General features: G+C 41.2%; 2 protein-coding genes across 5 annotated transcripts; both read left to right on the forward strand.

The window, feature by feature from the left end:
* The first annotated feature begins 43 nt into the window (after window positions 1-43).
* On the forward strand, window positions 44-6,950 carry lca5 (lebercilin LCA5). Of its 3 annotated transcripts, XM_035910444.2 has the most exons (11): window positions 44-337; window positions 698-789; window positions 895-961; window positions 1,618-2,023; window positions 2,231-2,472; window positions 2,655-2,960; window positions 3,277-3,414; window positions 3,547-3,643; window positions 3,963-4,099; window positions 4,192-4,366; window positions 4,476-6,950. In XM_035910444.2, exons 4-11 carry the CDS (start codon window positions 1,636-1,638, stop codon window positions 5,378-5,380), a joined length of 2,388 nt encoding a protein of 795 aa, XP_035766337.2. In that variant the 5' UTR covers window positions 44-337; window positions 698-789; window positions 895-961; window positions 1,618-1,635; the 3' UTR covers window positions 5,381-6,950. The 3 variants fall into 3 exon arrangements, with proteins under 3 accessions (XP_035766337.2, XP_035766338.2, XP_006797234.2); XM_035910445.2 differs by lacking the exon at window positions 698-789; XM_006797171.2 differs by lacking the exons at window positions 698-789; window positions 895-961.
* Window positions 6,951-7,101: 151 nt separating this feature from the next.
* Window positions 7,102-14,599, forward strand: fam167ab (family with sequence similarity 167 member Ab). Of its 2 annotated transcripts, XM_006797170.3 has the most exons (3): window positions 7,102-7,180; window positions 10,285-10,837; window positions 12,723-14,599. In XM_006797170.3, exons 2-3 carry the CDS (start codon window positions 10,472-10,474, stop codon window positions 12,984-12,986), a joined length of 630 nt encoding a protein of 209 aa, XP_006797233.1. In that variant the 5' UTR covers window positions 7,102-7,180; window positions 10,285-10,471; the 3' UTR covers window positions 12,987-14,599. The 2 variants fall into 2 exon arrangements, with proteins under 2 accessions (XP_006797233.1, XP_087708215.1); XM_087852089.1 differs by lacking the exon at window positions 7,102-7,180 and having other exon boundaries at window positions 10,228-10,837.
* The last annotated feature ends 2,337 nt before the right edge of the window (window positions 14,600-16,936 follow it).

Below are 16,936 nucleotides of genomic sequence, written 5' to 3' on the forward strand. Positions count from 1 at the left end.
AGCGCCACTCTGGTGGTAGGGTAGTATTGCAGGGAGAGCTGCGGTTGCCATGGTACGGCGTCAGCAGCTACTCTGAAGCAAACATCTAGGCGTGGATTGGAAAAAATGCTATTAGAAATTCTATGGCACTAAAGAGAAGGACTACTTTTAGCCGACGACTTGCTTTTTTTCTCTTGTTATTGATAAAGCGACAGCCATGACAGTTTATTTCAAAAACGGGTGTACGACCCATAGTCTTTATTTTATATCTAACGGCAGCTAGGTTAGCTAAAGTTCAAGCTAGCTTGCTAATAGCTGTTTAGCTTGCCGTGGTCGATCCAATCAAAACAAGAAACGGGTAAGTGTTGCACTTTCAGGCGGAAACTGAGCAACATTAACATACATTTGTAAGTTAGAAAAAAAAGACAGTTTAGTGCTGAAAGACACCGAACGCTACAGCACACTCCACCTGTTGATGATGGTGGTGATTTTGTGTTGCTATGCTAATATTAAGTGGCTGTTGTTAGCTGTTATTCACCTAGCGGCACCGTTAGCTTTACAGTGACACTGATATTATGTCGTCGAAGAGCTTTTTAAAGTTTCGTTTGCATTTTGCTTGCACATAATTGAAATGTGCAAGATACATAAACCAACAGAGGGTTCGGTGAGTTATGTGATAAAGTCCAGGTGATACATTTTGTTTTTTTTTATTTGACAGGCAATCTGTCAACAACAGAGTACCTGGAACAGCACACGCTTTACTTTAATCCCGTCAGTGGGACCCACAAAGTGCAGGGCAGTGCCGCTGCTGTAAGCCAGGGCATCCTTTGTCTTCACTTAATATTGAGACTAGATTTTATTAGAATGACCAGGAATCTAGAGGAAATGCCAATGATAGGCTGCTATTTCCTCCAGGTTCCTCCTCAGGCAAAAGATGCGATGAAGACATGAGGACAAAGTCGACTAGAATTTGATATATAAGGTGACCCTCACAGTTACTTGCTTATGTTTTCTAGTGATTCTTAATGTCCTGTCAGCAAGTATACTTTAATAGGAGTGAGAATTCCCTAAATTTTACTCGATATTGACTTTCTTCACAGAAATATATTCTTTTTCCAACATTTTAGCAAGATTTTATTTTCTAAAACAACATTATATATACAATCTATGTGAATATGTAAAATCACATCTTCTTAATAAAGGTGTGAATAAAGGATACCCTTATTCACATCACTTTAATTCTACTTTTTCTTTTCTTTTATCTTTTTTTATTTATTTAATTGATAAGCTTTGTGCACTGTGCTACATTCAGTCGTTAAAAAGTCACCAGGGCAGATGGAGGCAATGTACCGTTTAGTTTTCTACTGCAGAGACCACTGATATCATACGGGATTCAGTCTCATGGAAAATTCTGCCTCACACATCTTGTTGCTTGGTGACCAAGACACATAAAACTAAAAACCTAAACAAAACCAGTTAGCTTATCTTCTTTTAGCTTTAAGAATATTCTTTTTGATTGAACATTACTCATTATAAATGTAGAGCTCAGTTCAAAGGTAACAACCTAAATTTTAAAGAACAAAATTTACTACACTCCATAATCTGTTCTGTTTCTCTGTTCTTGTTTTTTAAATCCAGCATGTCTTAAGTGACAACATGGAATCTGAAAAAGTAGCTCACCCATATGAAGACAACCGGGATTTAAGTCGCCAGTCCTGCCGTAGTACAAAGAAAGATTCTCGGGCTTCATCCGTCCAGGAACACAAACAGAACTTCTGGGACAAGATGCACAGCGAGGATACAAAAGTTGACTCAGGTGATGTCAGATCTATAACCAGAACTTGGCATTCAGATCCTGATCGGGATCGGATGTCAGAAGGAGAGGGAAGCAAAAGTGGTGGGTCATTTTATTCTGAGAATTATGAAAACGAGTCTCGTTCAGAGCGCTCTGTCTCACCGTACTCCCGGTCCCGGACTCCTTCACCCACCCCACATAGAGGGGTGCGGGCAAAGAGGATCTCTGGCAGCCCTCTCCACAAGACAGGTATGTGAAGAAGGAAGGAAGTGGATAAACAGTTAAACTGATGAATGAGGCTAAAATCTCATTCATTCAACGATTAAATTGACTGTTTAGATGATGGCAGTGTAAGGCACATTTTGACTGCCTGATTGACTTAAAAAAATCTTTTCATAGGAGCTTTTGTCATCATGTTTTTAGATTTTACATGATATGTCTTTCTCTGCTTTGCAGGTGGTTTGGTGCGCCGGGGCTTGTCTCGCCCACAGCGACCAGGTGGTCACCCCCTGACCCAGCAGTATCAAAGGGGGGTGCGTTCTCACAGCAAGGAGTCCACACCGCCTAAAGACCTGGACCTGGTGACCAAGCGGATGCTCTCGGCCCGCCTCCTAAAAATCAATGAATTGCGCAATGCTCTTTCTGAGCTGCAGCAGCGCACGGACGAACTGCAGAAAGAAAATCGAATTCTTCGACAGGTAGGCCTGTTTCAATATTTGGTTTAAATGCTTTGAAGGAAGAGTGTTCTTAAATAATTTCATTGCTTTTATTCATGTTTGTAGTAAAAACGAAACAGGATAAACAGACTTTTTTACAGGAAAATCAATTACAATTCTCCTTCTTCTTCACCACTCGCAATGCAACCTTTGCCATGCTTCAGCTTCAGGTGCGTCAAGAGAAAGCCCTGCAGCGGTACGATGACACAGAAAGCGAAATCTCCCAGCTCCTATCCCGGCACTCCAACGAGATCCACGTGCTGCGTGAACGTCTCAGGCGCACCCAAGAACGGGAACGGAAAGCTGAGCGACAGCTGAGGGACACAGAGGAGCGGTTTCAGAGGGGTCAAGCTACGATTTCACGGCTGAAGAAGCTGGTCGAGCAGCGGGATTTAGGAGCCAGAGAGGAGCTCAGCCACAGGCTAGAGGAAGAGAAGTTGCGGGCCCAAGAAGCTGAACGTAAGCTTAAGGTAAATAGACAGTGGAATAAAAGATCTAACCTTCTTCTGGATCTTCTGGATTCCGATTAAATACTTATTGACCTGAAATTAAGTCTTATTAACCCTGATTTCTAGAGCCCCACATACTGCTTTGTAGCATGAATGATTAACCTCGAACATGTTGAATGTTGGGTTTCTGGTTTACAATATAACAAACTGATACACATTTATGTGCAATCTCTTGTCAGTGAACAATCAAAATTGTAATTCTCATTTATTGTTTTTAATCCTAAACCATGGGTTCCCTTTCAATGCAGCAGCTTTCAATGAGTGTTTGTGTTTGAAGGAGGTGGAGCGTAGCATGGAGCTAAGAAATAGCAGTTATCAGAGACAGCTTGTCACAGAGAAGAAGAAGACACTTAGTGCCCAGGAAGAGATCAGGGCTCTCCAGGAGGAACTTGAACGACTGAACAATAAACTCAAGGTACATGTGCAAAAAATAACCTTAAAAAGTAGCCGCTGCCATCGAAAGCAGGACTGTGCATTAAAAGCAGATTGCTCATTGTGTAAAACAGTATTTTTTGTTGGTTTTTTTATTTCTTCTTAAAATGTTCAGGAAAAGGAGAGAGAACTCGATGCGAAGAATATTTATGCCAATCGCATGGTGAAACCCTCACAAAAAAAGGAGACTGAAAGTGACACAAAGCACAAAGGTAACAATTAACTTGCTGAGGCTTTTTGTGTAGTTCATTTGACTTTATATCAAAAAGTGGATGTCGGATGGTATCATGAGTCACAAAATTCACTTTTTGTGTTGGATAGAATCCTTTGGAAAGCCTGGATTTTTTCCCCACATTGATATTTGATACATGTTGCTGTAACTTCATTGGCTGTGTCTGAATCCATACTAATAAATATGCATGGTGGCTAAAAAGCAATCAGGATTGCTTATAACTAATGATGGTGCTTTGTGTAATGGGATGGTCAGAAATATGTTGAGTAAAAGTGATTTTATACTTTTCCCACACATAGTTCCCAGCAGGAGCAGCTCTAAGGCGATACAGACTGAAGGCAGGATGCTGAGTCTGGATTTTCCCACACCTCCCCCTGCTATCACAGATGCCAGCGAGTACAGGGAACATCCACCTGATGAATATTTATCACTTAAGGTGTTGTGTCTACTCTTTCCTTGTACTTACTTTGTCCACATCTTTTACCACTAATTGTTGTCATTCATCACTTTTCAAATTTCTGCTATCAGGAGCTTAACAGAGCGGTCAATCAAGCAGAGGCAGAAGACAGGGGACCAAACTGGGAACAAAAGAGTAGAGAAAGACATGAGGAGAAGGAGTTGGCGAAGGAAGAGAAAGAGGCCAAAAAGTACCTTGATCAGGAACAGAAAGCGCTTGAAGTTAAGGCAAAGCTTTTAAGAAACGGTAAGCCAAAGATTAGTTAAGAGTAGTTGTAGAGCATATACTTCACTTATAAAAAGCATGTCAAAGCAGCATTGTTTGTACTTTAATCTGAAGAACGCTATCCCAACAGGCTCGGAGAAAGAAAAGGATGAAGAGGGACAAAAGTGTAGGAGTTCCCTGTTCAACCAGAATGGGGATGATAACTACAAGAAGCACGGTCATGTCCAGGGAGAGGTGGAGAGATGGAATCAGGAGGCGCTGGCCTGTCAGCAAGCATCAGAAGAAGCGCAGCGCAAAAAAGAGCAGCTGCTGGCAAAGATGCGGGAAATAGACAGTCAGAAACAGGGGGCACAGGATTCCTTGTTTGCCTCGAGTCCTTCTGAGTCCAATAAGGGTCTCAGTGAACATTCTTCTCCACGCCCTCCTGAGCAAAGGAACCATAACTCTTCGATTTTCAGCCTAACTAATTCAGAGGAGCCGGATGGTTTGCATGCTGGGAGCAAAGAAGGTGGAAGGAGGAGACTAGGCACAGAGGGTGGAGCAGTTACAGCAGGGATAGGGAGGAGAGCGCTCCGGTCTCAAATCTCCAGCGATGACTTGGCATTTGGAGGTTACGCACCTTCATTTGTACATTCAACTTTCCGTGGTTCCTCTGGCTTCCCTCCACCTCCACCCAAAGAGGACAAGGAATCTGCGTTAGAAGCAATAGGGGTGTTTAATATCAGTGCGGCAGAGGAGAGGGAGACAGAAAAAGCTCAGGGAAAGGACAGGAAGTCAAGTCTAATGCACCAGCTGTTTGGTCCCCAAGCCACAGCTGTTGGTGATGGCGCGAATACCTCCAATAAACTGGAGCTTCTTAATAGTCCTCCAACAACCAATGGAGTGCGTTCAAGAAGGGATGGACTGCTCAACTTCAACTCAGGATCTCCCACTGCTCCAGCAGCCTCCTTTAACACCCTCCATGTTGCAGATAGCAGACCTGCCATCCGTGCCATCACCTCCTTCGAAGACGAGATTGAGGAACTCACATTATGAAATTGATTTAGATTGAAAGTAGTCTGGGTCTTTGATGGCAAACCATCAACTCTGAGAGGTTATTTATGAAATATAAGAACAACCCAGTATTAAAAATATGAGAACATCATCAAAAAAAGAAGAAACTTGCAGAAACTGATTGTTTCATCCATCAGTCCTTTTTAACTGCCTCTGTCCAGTTGGATCAGCCCCTCAAAACACCCCTAAGGTGGACAAGCGGTTAAGAAAAAGGATCTATGGGTTAATGTGCAATTTGTATGTTTGTTACATTGTTTTTCTTAGACGTTCCTTTAAAACCAGCTTAACTCTCATAACAGTGATTTTTATTTGTAGCACTTGAGAAAATTAAAGAGTAGCTTTTCTGACTAAAAATATCCCATAGTTTGGGATATTTTTTGTCTTTGTCAGATAGTTTGTAATCATAGATTTTCCCATAATCTGAAAGGGCTGCAGTAGGGAGGAAGAAATTACAATGCATGGTACATAATAGCAGCCTTCCTACAGTTCCCCTTCTCTGTTTAAAACACCTCCTACCAGATGGCTTCACACTGGATTTAAACTCTACTGTATCAGGTGAATGCCCTCTGCTCAAGGCATTGTATCATCACTTTCTACACAGATTTGATTTAGTTTTAAATAAACCACTAGATCTGTCATTGGCCAGTTTTTTCAGTCATCATCTAGATTTATTTTTAAACAATACCAGTGGAGATGCAGGAGTCTCTCCATTTCAGATCACTTGAATTAAAATCCACTTGAAGGCCATAATGGATGTGTTCTCCAGTGGTGCCAAAATATGTTTCCCACTCCTTTAATTCTTTTGCAGATATTTTGACATAAAAATGTACCCCCTAAATGACAAGACAATCACACCATGTGTAGATCGGCTGTACAACATCTGACTGTTACTGTATGATAAACGAGTTATCAATTTTATATGTAATCTTACCAGCACTCTAAGCACATGTAAGTCCCAGGTCTTCCTTTCGCCCAACCCATTTAGGGGTTGCCACAGCAAATCACCAGCCTCCATCTAACCCTAGAGCCACAGCAGTTTTCATTACCACTTTTGTTTAATTGGTTGTTTTTTTGTTTTTTACATTATGTTCACTAATCTACAAGATTGTGTAAATAATGATCTGTATTAAACCCACCAATACCAGCTTAGTCCATGCCCTGCACCAGAAAATGTAATATCAGCCTAATGTTGCCAGATCCTTCTCTCTTTTCCTTTCTGCACTAAATGTCTTGTGATGGGAGCGCTTTACTTTCAAAAAGGCAATCAGCCCTGTAGTAAGCAATCTGATGGCTTTATTGAAATGAAATTAAGACACAAAATGCTCTTATTTTAATAATCATTTGTTATTACACTCGAGCTACATTCAGACAGCACTTTTTAAATGTGACACAAAGCTGTCACCGCCCTCAGTCTAAAGTTGATACCTATTATTTACTTGTGAAACTCTTTGTATTTATTCTGTGAAGCTTATTTAATATGAAACATGTAACCAGTTACATTTCGTCTAATGTTTAAAATTGTTGAATGAATTAAAGGTTTGTACAATAGTGACGCTGTCTCCTGGTCATCAGACTGTGGCGCACTTGCAGTAATATTCATCTAGCGGGAAGTCGGATTCCTTGGACGTCTCCAAGCAACCACAACCTGACGCAACCTTCCCGCCCCTCCTCCGGTAGCTCCCTGCTCAAAAATAAGTGCATCGCAGAGCCATAGAGGGGATCTTATCAGGGAGAGAGAGACTGGCGGTGATGGTCTGCGCCGATGTGCCAGGATTCAGCGTGGTAAGTTGGACCGCTGCTGGGTGGTTCCTGAAAGGTAAACGAAGTCGTAGTCTACGTGCGTAGCCGAGTTTTCAGGTGATCCCCCCCTCAGGGTATCACCTTGTAGCACGCTGCCAGAAAATCAGGAATAGGCTGAAATGAATCACATGCAAAATAAATCATCGTGCAAGATGTTCCAGGGGATTTAGAAGGAAAAAAAAGGTGCTTTGCAAAATTTTATCTTTACAGATGGTGTTTGTTCCCCGGTAAGCGCAATAGTAACCACAATTGTTTCTTTTATGCTGTGAGAACTATCAGTATGTTATTTTCTCATAAATAAAAAATAATAATTAATTTAAAAAACACTTTTTATTACATGCCCGCTTTCACTGTCAGAACTAAATGGCACTTAAAATCATAATGGTTCTCTCCATTTCAGATACGACTTCAAGTTCTATAATAACAAGTCCTGTTTTACCTTTATTATTACTATTACTGTTATATGGATCTATATATTTCAAATGTTGTAACTCTCAAGAGTGTCTTTGTCACTTCCATTGTGCGTTATGATCAAGTTAATCGCTTCTTTTCTGAATACAGTCAGAACTGTAGAGCTTCGATGTCTACTTTAGGGTTGGGGGTTATTTTCATAATTGTTTATTAATGCAAAGATTGGTTCACTTTGAACTACAGACTGCTTTATTGGGCTTCTGTTGCCACAACACGGGGGAAAAAATCAATACGCTGCAGCAGTGTTTACACTACTAACACGAACCTGGAGATAATTTCTTTCGGTTATGCTCAGTATCAAAGATGAAATTGAAATCCCTCCCAGGGTCAGGTTATATTATAGATTGGAGGACTATACGCTAAAGCTTCATTTAGTTACTCTGTGGTTGTGTTTCTTATGTAGACATGACCTCATGTTCCAGATAGGAGAGCCAGACTTCCTAAGCTGCTCAGCCAGACCAGGTTTTGGCATCTCATAGAAGTCCCAACACCACAAAATATATTTTATTAGTGTGGCAACCGGAGTTTAAACCAGAGGAATGTATGGGTGATGTGTGCTGATTCACTTAGGACATTTGGATAGTGACAGCTGGACTTCCCCCTCTGCCACCCCCTCCCTGACATCTAACATTTGACAGTGTTTTTAAATGCCCTGGGTGAATTTGATATTCAGGATGTAAAACTTGGCTTCCTAGAGAGGCAGAGTTCCTGCTGGCCTATTCAAAAAAAGTGACTGGCTTCACCAGACCAGCCAGTAAAGAGGGGTTTGTGGGGTTTAAAAAAAACAACAACAAAAACTCCTCTATTTCTTTATAATTGTGATCACAGCTCATTATGTGACACAGACACACTTTTCCACATCCTTTCTAAGTGTTCTGGATAAGCAGTCCCTATTCACGATCTAACCAGTTCCTCACTGTACACGAACGGTCCTTACAAAGTTAAAAATGCCTGCCTCCAGCTTTAATGCTCTCTCTACACAGTGCGGTCTGCAGCAATGCACTGATTCATGCAGATAACGAAGACAGCATCCATTCCCAGGCTACTAAAAAGTCAGCTACTCATCACAGTCTATTTTCCATTGCAAAGCAGCCAAGCCGGCTGTATCATTAGATCCAGGGGCAGGGACTTCACTGCTGCTATTATAGAATAACAGCACACCCCAACCACTTATTGCGATCTTATGGACTCAGTAGGAAGACACTGAGCAGTAAGAGTGCTTTTGCTATTGCTGCCCCAATTGTAACTGGTCTTGCATTCCAACTCAACAGGTCCTGAGAAGGTTTTTATTTTATTTTTTTAATTTTTAAAAAAAAGCACATTCACATTCAGTGTGGCTTTGGGTTCATTGAGGCAATAAGCCTCGTGGACAGGAGGTCAGAAATTGCTGATTCATTTATAGCACCTCTGTTGTTGCTATGGAAACAGTTTGTTTCTGTTAAATGAAAATCCAGGAGGTGTTTTATCCCCCTCTGTGTGCCGTCCCCTAATTTCTGATATTAGAGAGGCCACATGCTTCATCCAGATCAGTTTATAGAAATACAATGAAGGTCTTTCTAGAGTGTAATCTCATTGGGGGCCCAAACTGAGGTGCAGTTTTTTTTTTCTCTATGTTGGCACATTAGGTTTGTCCTTTGTTATTCTCAGCAAATGTTTCAATTCAATTCAATTCAATTCAATTTTATTTATATAGCGCCAAATCACAACAAAAGTCGCCTCAAGGCGCTTCATAGATACAGAGAAAAACCCAACAATCATATGACCCCCTATGAGCAAGCACTTTGGCGACAGTGGGAAGGAAAAACTCCCTTTTAACAGGAAGAAACCTCCGGCAGAACCAGGCTCAGGGAGGGGCGGCCATCTGCTGCGACCGGTTGGGGTGAGAGAAGGAAGACAGGATAAAAGACATGCTGTGGAAGAGAGACAGAGGTTAATAACAGATATGATTCAACACAGAGAGGTCTGTTAATACATAGAGAGCGAGAAAGGTGACTGGAAAGGAAAAACTCAATGCATCATGGGAATCCCCCGGCAGCCTACATCTATTGCAGCATAACTAAGGGAGGATTCAGGGTCACCTGGTCCAGCCCTAACTATATGCTTTAGCAAAAAGGAAAGTTTTAAGCCTAATCTTAAAAGTAGAGATAGTGTCTGTCTCCCGAATCCAAACTGGAAGCTGGTTCCACAGAAGAGGGGCCTGAAAACCGAAGGCTCTCCCTCCCATTCTACTTTTAAATACTCTAGGAACAACAAGTAGGCCTGCAGAGCGAGAGCGAAGTGCTCTAATAGGGTGATATGGTACCACAAGGTCATTAAGATAAGATGGGGCCTGATTATTTAAGACCTTGTATGTGAGGAGCAGGATTTTGAATTCAATTCTGGATTTAACAGGAAGCCAATGAAGGGAAGCCAAAACAGGAGAAATATGCTCTCTCTTTCTAGTCCCTGTCAAGACTCTTGCTGCAGCATTTTGGATTAACTGAAGGCTTTTCAGTGAGTTTTTTGGACACCCTGATAATAATGAATTGCAGTAGTCCAGCCTGGAAGTAATAAATGCATGAACTAGTTTTTCAGCGTCACTCTGAGACATAACCTGTGTCTTTTTTCTTCTACAGATCTAGAGATATTCTGCATTTGAAGCATCTGATTCCACTAAAGACTGAAGACTGGGTCTCCTGAAGAGTATAAAGGGCAGAAAAGTGAATGCTGGACAGACAGAATGGAAGCCTGATGTGATTTATAGCGACGAAAGAGGCCAGATAGCTTTTTTGTTTGTTTGTTTTTGTATTTAACAGGTTAAAAATGAATTCGCACTCAGCTCCACAGATCGTGGTTAACAGGACAAATGTCCAGGACAAGGCAGACTGTGGGGAAGGTGTAGATTTGCCTACAGATGACCATCTGATGACTTTGAAGGCCTTAACAGAGAAACTAAGACTGGAGACCAGGAGACCCTCCTACCTGGAGTGGCAAGCCCGGCTTGAGGCAGATCGCTTCAGAGACTCAGAAACTGGGAAAGAACCAATCACAGTTGAGCCTAAAGGGAAAGTAGTTAGGCACAAGGAGACTTCAGTGGACCCAGATGTGAGTCAGCCCAAGTTGCCATCAGGTGGACTCAAGGGATTTGAAAACATTGATGAAGCTCTAACCTGGCTCAGAAGAGAACTGGTGAGGCACTGTCTAAATTATCACCACCATCTAATCTTTATTTTGTTCTAATTTCTCATAGATTTTCAGAAATGTTTTGGGTTACAGTGTAATCAGCTTGCAGCATGTTTTTGTACTAACACTTCATAAAAGGAATTAAGGAAACAGGGAACATGGCTGTAATGAGGGATTTAATATTGGCTCCACGTGATCAAAACAGGAACACATGGGTCTTTTGATAAGTTCAGGCTGCTTATACTAATACAGACAGGAAATGGAGTGAATGAACTGCAGACTTTCAGTTTGAAGTCAAGGGGTTTAAGAAAAGTATTGCATTAATTGTTTACCTGTTTATACACAGTTCTCTAATTTTACAGGGTCAAAATATTTGGACAATACTTGGCTACTTAGTTGAAAATCCTTCGCAGTCAGTAATTGCCTGAAATCTAGAACCCATTGACATCACCACACACTTTGTTTCCTCTCAATGAGGTGCTCTGTCAGCCCCATTCTGAACCCACCTTCAGTCGCTGCTTATTTGTGAGATCAGGTGGTTGACTTGGCCATTGAACAATCTCATTTCTTTCTCTTGAGAAACTAATGGTTGCTTCAGCAGTTTGCCTTGGGTCATTATCTGGTTGCACTGTGAAGTGCTGTCTGATCAGTTCTGAAGCATTTGGCTTAATCTGAGCAGAGAGTGTAGCCCTGTACACTTCACAATGCATTCTGCTTCTTCTATCAGTAGTCACATTAGCAATATGGGCATGAATGGACCATGCCCATGAACCATGCCATAGCAGTGCCTCCATCTATAGTCTGCTGTAGTCTGCTTTACGCCATGAGCAAAGTCTAATCTGACCTTCTTGTTGCACCTTATTGCAAACCCTCTGTATTTCCATTTATGAAGTTGTGTCTTGATTATAGACCTCTACCATTGAAATAATTCTGCGATCACGCAGCCCTGACTTGGCCTGACATTTCTTCAGACGTCATGTTGCAATCAAAAGCTATAAAATACAAATAGAACACACTGAATCAACTTCAGATATTGTGTCTGCTTCGGCTGTCATTAAATACTGAAACAGTAATCACCTGACCATGGCAGGTGATTACATATAAAGGGGGAATAGTTCTTGTTCCCTTGTACCTACAGCTTTCTGTTGTCCTGTAATTAGTACAGTACAGAGTTAGGATAGAGTCTTATACTATACTTGGATTAATTCAATTGTATGATTATGACTGCAATTGATTTATTTTTCCTTATATTTTTCTTTTGGTTGCGTAATTTAGGAGGCATTGTTCCACACTCAAAGTTCAAGTAGAAAAGTTTGCGCTTCTTAGCTAATTAGAGTTTAACAGTGCACGCGATGTTTAATCACCAGGCAGAAGAATCCCATTCATTCTTATTGGTGAGTGAGATTGATTGCGACCCCAGGCAGCAGAATCTGGCATTTGTTGCGAGCAATTTCTGCAACTGTAATCATTTTTACTCTCCTCAATTACTCTGCACATTCAGCCATAGCTCGTATGCTTGGACTGTGCACACAAAGAAGCACTGATAAAAGGCGGACTCACAGTACGTGGCTACAAACAAGAAAGATGATTGTCATCTTTGTGTAGATGTTTGGACACAAACAAAGAAGAGCACCACGGTATCCCACCGTGAGTCTTCTTTTGACAAAAAAGGACCTCACAGAAGCACCTCTGGTCAAGCTCCACAGGTGGACTATACACAGTATGTTGGTGTGATTGAGTCCTCCATAAATGAAAAGAACAATTAAGCTTAGAATAGATTCGTTTTAGCTTTCGATCTTTTAGAAAATGACACTTTGACGTGTCCATTCGGCTTCGTATAAAATGAACAAATTCATCTTGCATCCCGACACCTTTGTCTTCTCTTTCGCAGACGGATATGCGCTTGCAGGACCAGCAGCTGGCGAGGCAGCTCATGCGGCTTCGGAGTGACATCAACAAGCTGAAGATTGAACAGACGTGCCATCTGCATCGCCGAATGCTCAACGACGCCACCTTTGGCCTCGAGGAACGAGATGAGCTGTCGGACCTGTTGTGTGAATGCCCGGTCACCCCGGGCCTCGGCCTCTCTGCCCCGCTGAGACTTATCGGAGTCACCAAGATGAACATTAACTCTCGCAGATTCTCGCTCTGCTAGTGGTAACGACAGAAGAAAAAAAAAATCCTGAATACAAAAGACCCTTTATATACTTACTTCTCTTGAGTGCAGCCGGCCAGCCGCAGTGGTTAGATAATGATCAGATCTTTTCTGTTTTCAGAGATAAAACCACATCACACCCATTTTTATGCTCACTGAAATCAAAGAGAGAGATTTAAGAGATGAGGAAGAGTTTTAGTAAGTGTGTTGTTTTTGCCACTAAACTCAGCCCTGGAGCAGATTTCATACTTTTAGCCTTCCACGACTTGAAGCAGAGTACATGCAGTTTTTGAATCAGTGCAAAAGCAGTGTTAGGCATGCTTCTGTTGTTTTTAAAACCATATTAGTACTGATTACCTTAAGTATTACCATCTACTTTCTGCCATACTTTATCACGCACAGATTAAATGTTTATATATATATGTTCACCACATTCAGACCTCTTTAGGACATTTTCAGTGACAATCACAGTTAGTAAATTTGTTTCTACCTTGTAAGTTGTGTTGTTGTTGTTTTCAAAGAGATGCCTTAATATTATAGAGACTGAGCGCTGTATGCTCATTTGTGTTTGTAGAATATCATGGATATAATGGTTTATTCGGTGTAATGATTGTCAAATTACACTCCTTTCTGAGCTTAGTCTCTGGAGCTTTGCCTTTTGCTCTAATAGTAATCATGTGAGTTGCCCTTGTCAGTCTGAAACAAAAACATGCTTTGTTTTCGCGGATGAACACTAAATTATAACTCATGTAGGTCTCTGTGAGCGCCCATCGACATGATTATGTGCGTCTTGCTATGACCCCTTTTTTATGCTGGAATCACAGTTATAATTGACTATAATTGAAGGCAACCTTTTCTTTACAAGACACTGACTTCAGGTTTGCATCTATACAATATATAACAGTACTGTGCAGATGTTTTTCTTTAGACATTGGATTTTTTCTCGTGTTTTTTGTCTAACTCCTTGTACCTTGCCCACAAGGTGATTCCCAAAGAGCTAAAACTTGGTGTGTCTCGGCATTGTGTGCAGTGTGTTCTTAAAAAATTAGGACACTGGACAAGTGAAGGACAAAAGAAGTCTTAGGTATAAAAATTATCAGCAGCTGATGAACAGTATCTGAAAGTCAATACCTTAAGAAATAGGAAAACAAATCTAGCAAAGATCTGACGCAAGACCTAAGAGATGAATCTGGCCCTTAGGCCTTTGCATCTACTGTCCATCAGAAATAGTCTCAGTGGAAGGGTGGCTGTCAAGAAGCTACTCTTAAGTAAGGGAAACATGAAGAAAAGGCCGTTGTGTGCAAAATTATACAATAACCAAACTGAAAGCCAGGGGCAACAGGTCTTCTGGAATGATTAATCCAAAATTTTAATTTTCGGTTCAGTTGGCTTGAGCAGTTGTTATCAATATGTATGGAGGAGGTCAGGATAGAGGTACAACAGTGAGTGTCTACAGGCAGGTCTTGGGCTGCATTTCAACCAGTGATGCTGGAGGTCTTGTTAAAACTGCTGGAATTCTGAATGTACCACCAGAGTTTGATCTGCTATGCATTACCCTCTGGAAAGCGTTTGATTGGCAGCAGCTTCATTTGTGAGCATGATGATCCCCCCAAAAAAACACTGCAGATACAGTAAAAGCATACCTGGATAGAAAAACACACAATGGATTACTCTCCTTCATGGATTGGCCTCCCCAGAACCCGGAGTCCAACATTATCATTTTTAGAAAGAATGGAACAAATAGCAGCCAACAACCAAAGAGGAGTTTTGAATGTCATTCAAGATGCCTGGAGAACTATTCCTGAAGACTCCTTAAAAGAAATGTTTGCATAAGAGAGTTCAGTCTGTGCTGAAGACTAAGAGTCACACCAAATATTGATTTTCATGCTCATTAGAATTGTACAAACTCTGCTCTTTCCTACTATACTGTATTTCCATCTATCCATCTAGCCAAGTTACAGATGTGGGTTGGTCAAAGACTTTTACATATTACTGTATAAGTGCATGAAATTTGTTTAGTCATGATTAGTCCAAGGGAAATGAATGCACAATGAAAAAAGGTTTTGATGTATAACAAATGCAATATCAGAGATTTAAAGCTTTCCCACGTGCCTTGGCTTTTATTTGTTTTCAGCAGTGGTATTAGCAGAACAGATTACCTCCTGTAACGCCCTCTGAAATAATAAAAAAGACCACAGTGTCTACTATAGCTTAGATTATCTTAATACTTAGCCTTTGCCCCATTTAACAGTGTTCTCGAAAGATGTAAATGAAAGTAGTCCATCAAGAGATGGATGCACTAAATGCATTACTTTCTCACTGTCTAATTTGCTGCCTTTAAAGGAAAATTTTTTACCAGTAGCATCTTATATTTTCCCTATACAGCCTGCCTCCCAAACACAGTGAACCAGATGGAGGTAGGATGGTGTTTACATCACTAATGCTCTTATTTAAACACCAGTGGTAAGTGTGTCGGAGGGGTTTGGTTGTTGACTCAAGACAACCCTACTCATATCAAGCCTTAATTAAAAAATAAATTCTTAAAAAAAACAGTTGGGAGAAAGTGGAGAAAATTAGGCCTTCTCACCTCATTACTTCATCTAACATGTTGGATTGATTTAGTTCATTCACGAGGTGTAAAAATCTCTTTCCAAAAGGGGCAGGCTGCTGATTCCTCTCCTTGTGCTAACAGGTTGCTTTGAGAATAGCATCCGCTTTCTCATCTATCACTGTCAGAAAATGTATTTCTGTTTCTTTCAAGCGAGTGAAACTGCCACCTAACAGTACATGTGAAGACAACGGTCAGCTTTGCATGCTAGAGTTGATTTACGTCGTTTCCTGGTCCCTGTGTCTCTCTCCTTCTGAAGTGGTTGAAGCGGCCTGAGTCGTGAATGATTATGCTGAGCCTGGATTTTCATGCATGAGCTCCAGCTTTATTGGGATTATTGCAGATTAAAGCCATAACTCTTTCTACATGAAAGGCTGCCAATGGGGCCATTACATGCATTTTCTAAAACGTTCCGGGCCATCAAGGTGATCTAAGACCTTTGTTTGTAGTTACCATGATTTTTTTTATGTTTTTAAAGTAAAATACTGGAAACAAATCAATGCAGTTGGAGCCAGATATTTTTATAAAATGGTTTAGATTCCAGATTCCAGAGTCTAGCAGCATCGTGTCAGTGCAGGAAGGTCTTGGGTTTGAATCCACCAGCTGGTGGGAGCTTTTTACTCTGGAGTTTGCGTGTTCTCCCAAGTACTCCAGCTTCCACCCATAGTCCAAAGACATGCATGTTAAAAATAAATCAATTTTAAAACAGTGACGTTAAATGGGGCATCAGTGTGCAACCTTGCCTCTTGCCCTCAACAACTGGGATAGGTTATATCCCAACCATGACCCTCGACTGGACCTGTGGAAGAAAATGGATGGATTCCCGCTCCGTTCAACAGCTGTCCCTAGAGTTGGTTATTTTAATAATTTCATGCCTAAACCATCTCCTTTACATGACAAAAAGCACCTTGAGGCAACTGTTGTTGTGATTTGGTGCCATCTTTAAAAAATGAATTGAAATTAAATTGAACTGAATTGAAAATGACATGCATACAGTCATTCACTGTCAGTTTGAGAAGCATAAAATCTCAAGAATAAAGGCCCAGTGTGGTATGCAATAAAAAGTAGGCCACACTGAGGGTTAAATAGTCTGCTGTTTTGGGATGATTGTGAGAGATGCTTGATCTCCGTTCTGTTTCAAGAAAGTTGTGATACTGTCTTCCACTTCGATTTTATGTATACTGCATACTGAAGAGGAGTTAATCTAGCAAAAATGGATGTAACAGATGTGACACCACAGAGCGCCACTGCGCGCTCGATCACAAACAGCTAACAGAGATCTCACCAAGGTGAACCACAGGGTGAGACTGGCGCAGATCCCAGACTGCATCTCATGCCGAGC

The sequence above is a fragment of the Neolamprologus brichardi genome, chromosome 15 (assembly GCF_056152115.1).
Source record: "Neolamprologus brichardi isolate AB-2024 chromosome 15, ASM5615211v1, whole genome shotgun sequence".
NCBI lineage: Eukaryota > Metazoa > Chordata > Actinopteri > Cichliformes > Cichlidae > Neolamprologus > Neolamprologus brichardi.

Excerpts from the sequence above, each read along its gene's own strand:
- lca5 (XM_035910444.2), top strand. The coding sequence starts at position 1,636 with ATGGAATCTGAAAAAGTAGCTCACCCATATGAAGACAACCGGGATTTA. Across the intron at positions 2,473-2,654 it reads AAAATCGAATTCTTCGACAG|CTTCAGGTGCGTCAAGAGAA; the intron begins GTAGGCCTGTTT and ends GCCATGCTTCAG. Across the intron at positions 4,367-4,475 it reads GGCAAAGCTTTTAAGAAACG|GCTCGGAGAAAGAAAAGGAT; the intron begins GTAAGCCAAAGA and ends CTATCCCAACAG.
- fam167ab (XM_006797170.3), top strand. The coding sequence starts at position 10,472 with ATGAATTCGCACTCAGCTCCACAGATCGTGGTTAACAGGACAAATGTC. Across the intron at positions 10,838-12,722 it reads CCTGGCTCAGAAGAGAACTG|ACGGATATGCGCTTGCAGGA; the intron begins GTGAGGCACTGT and ends TCTCTTTCGCAG.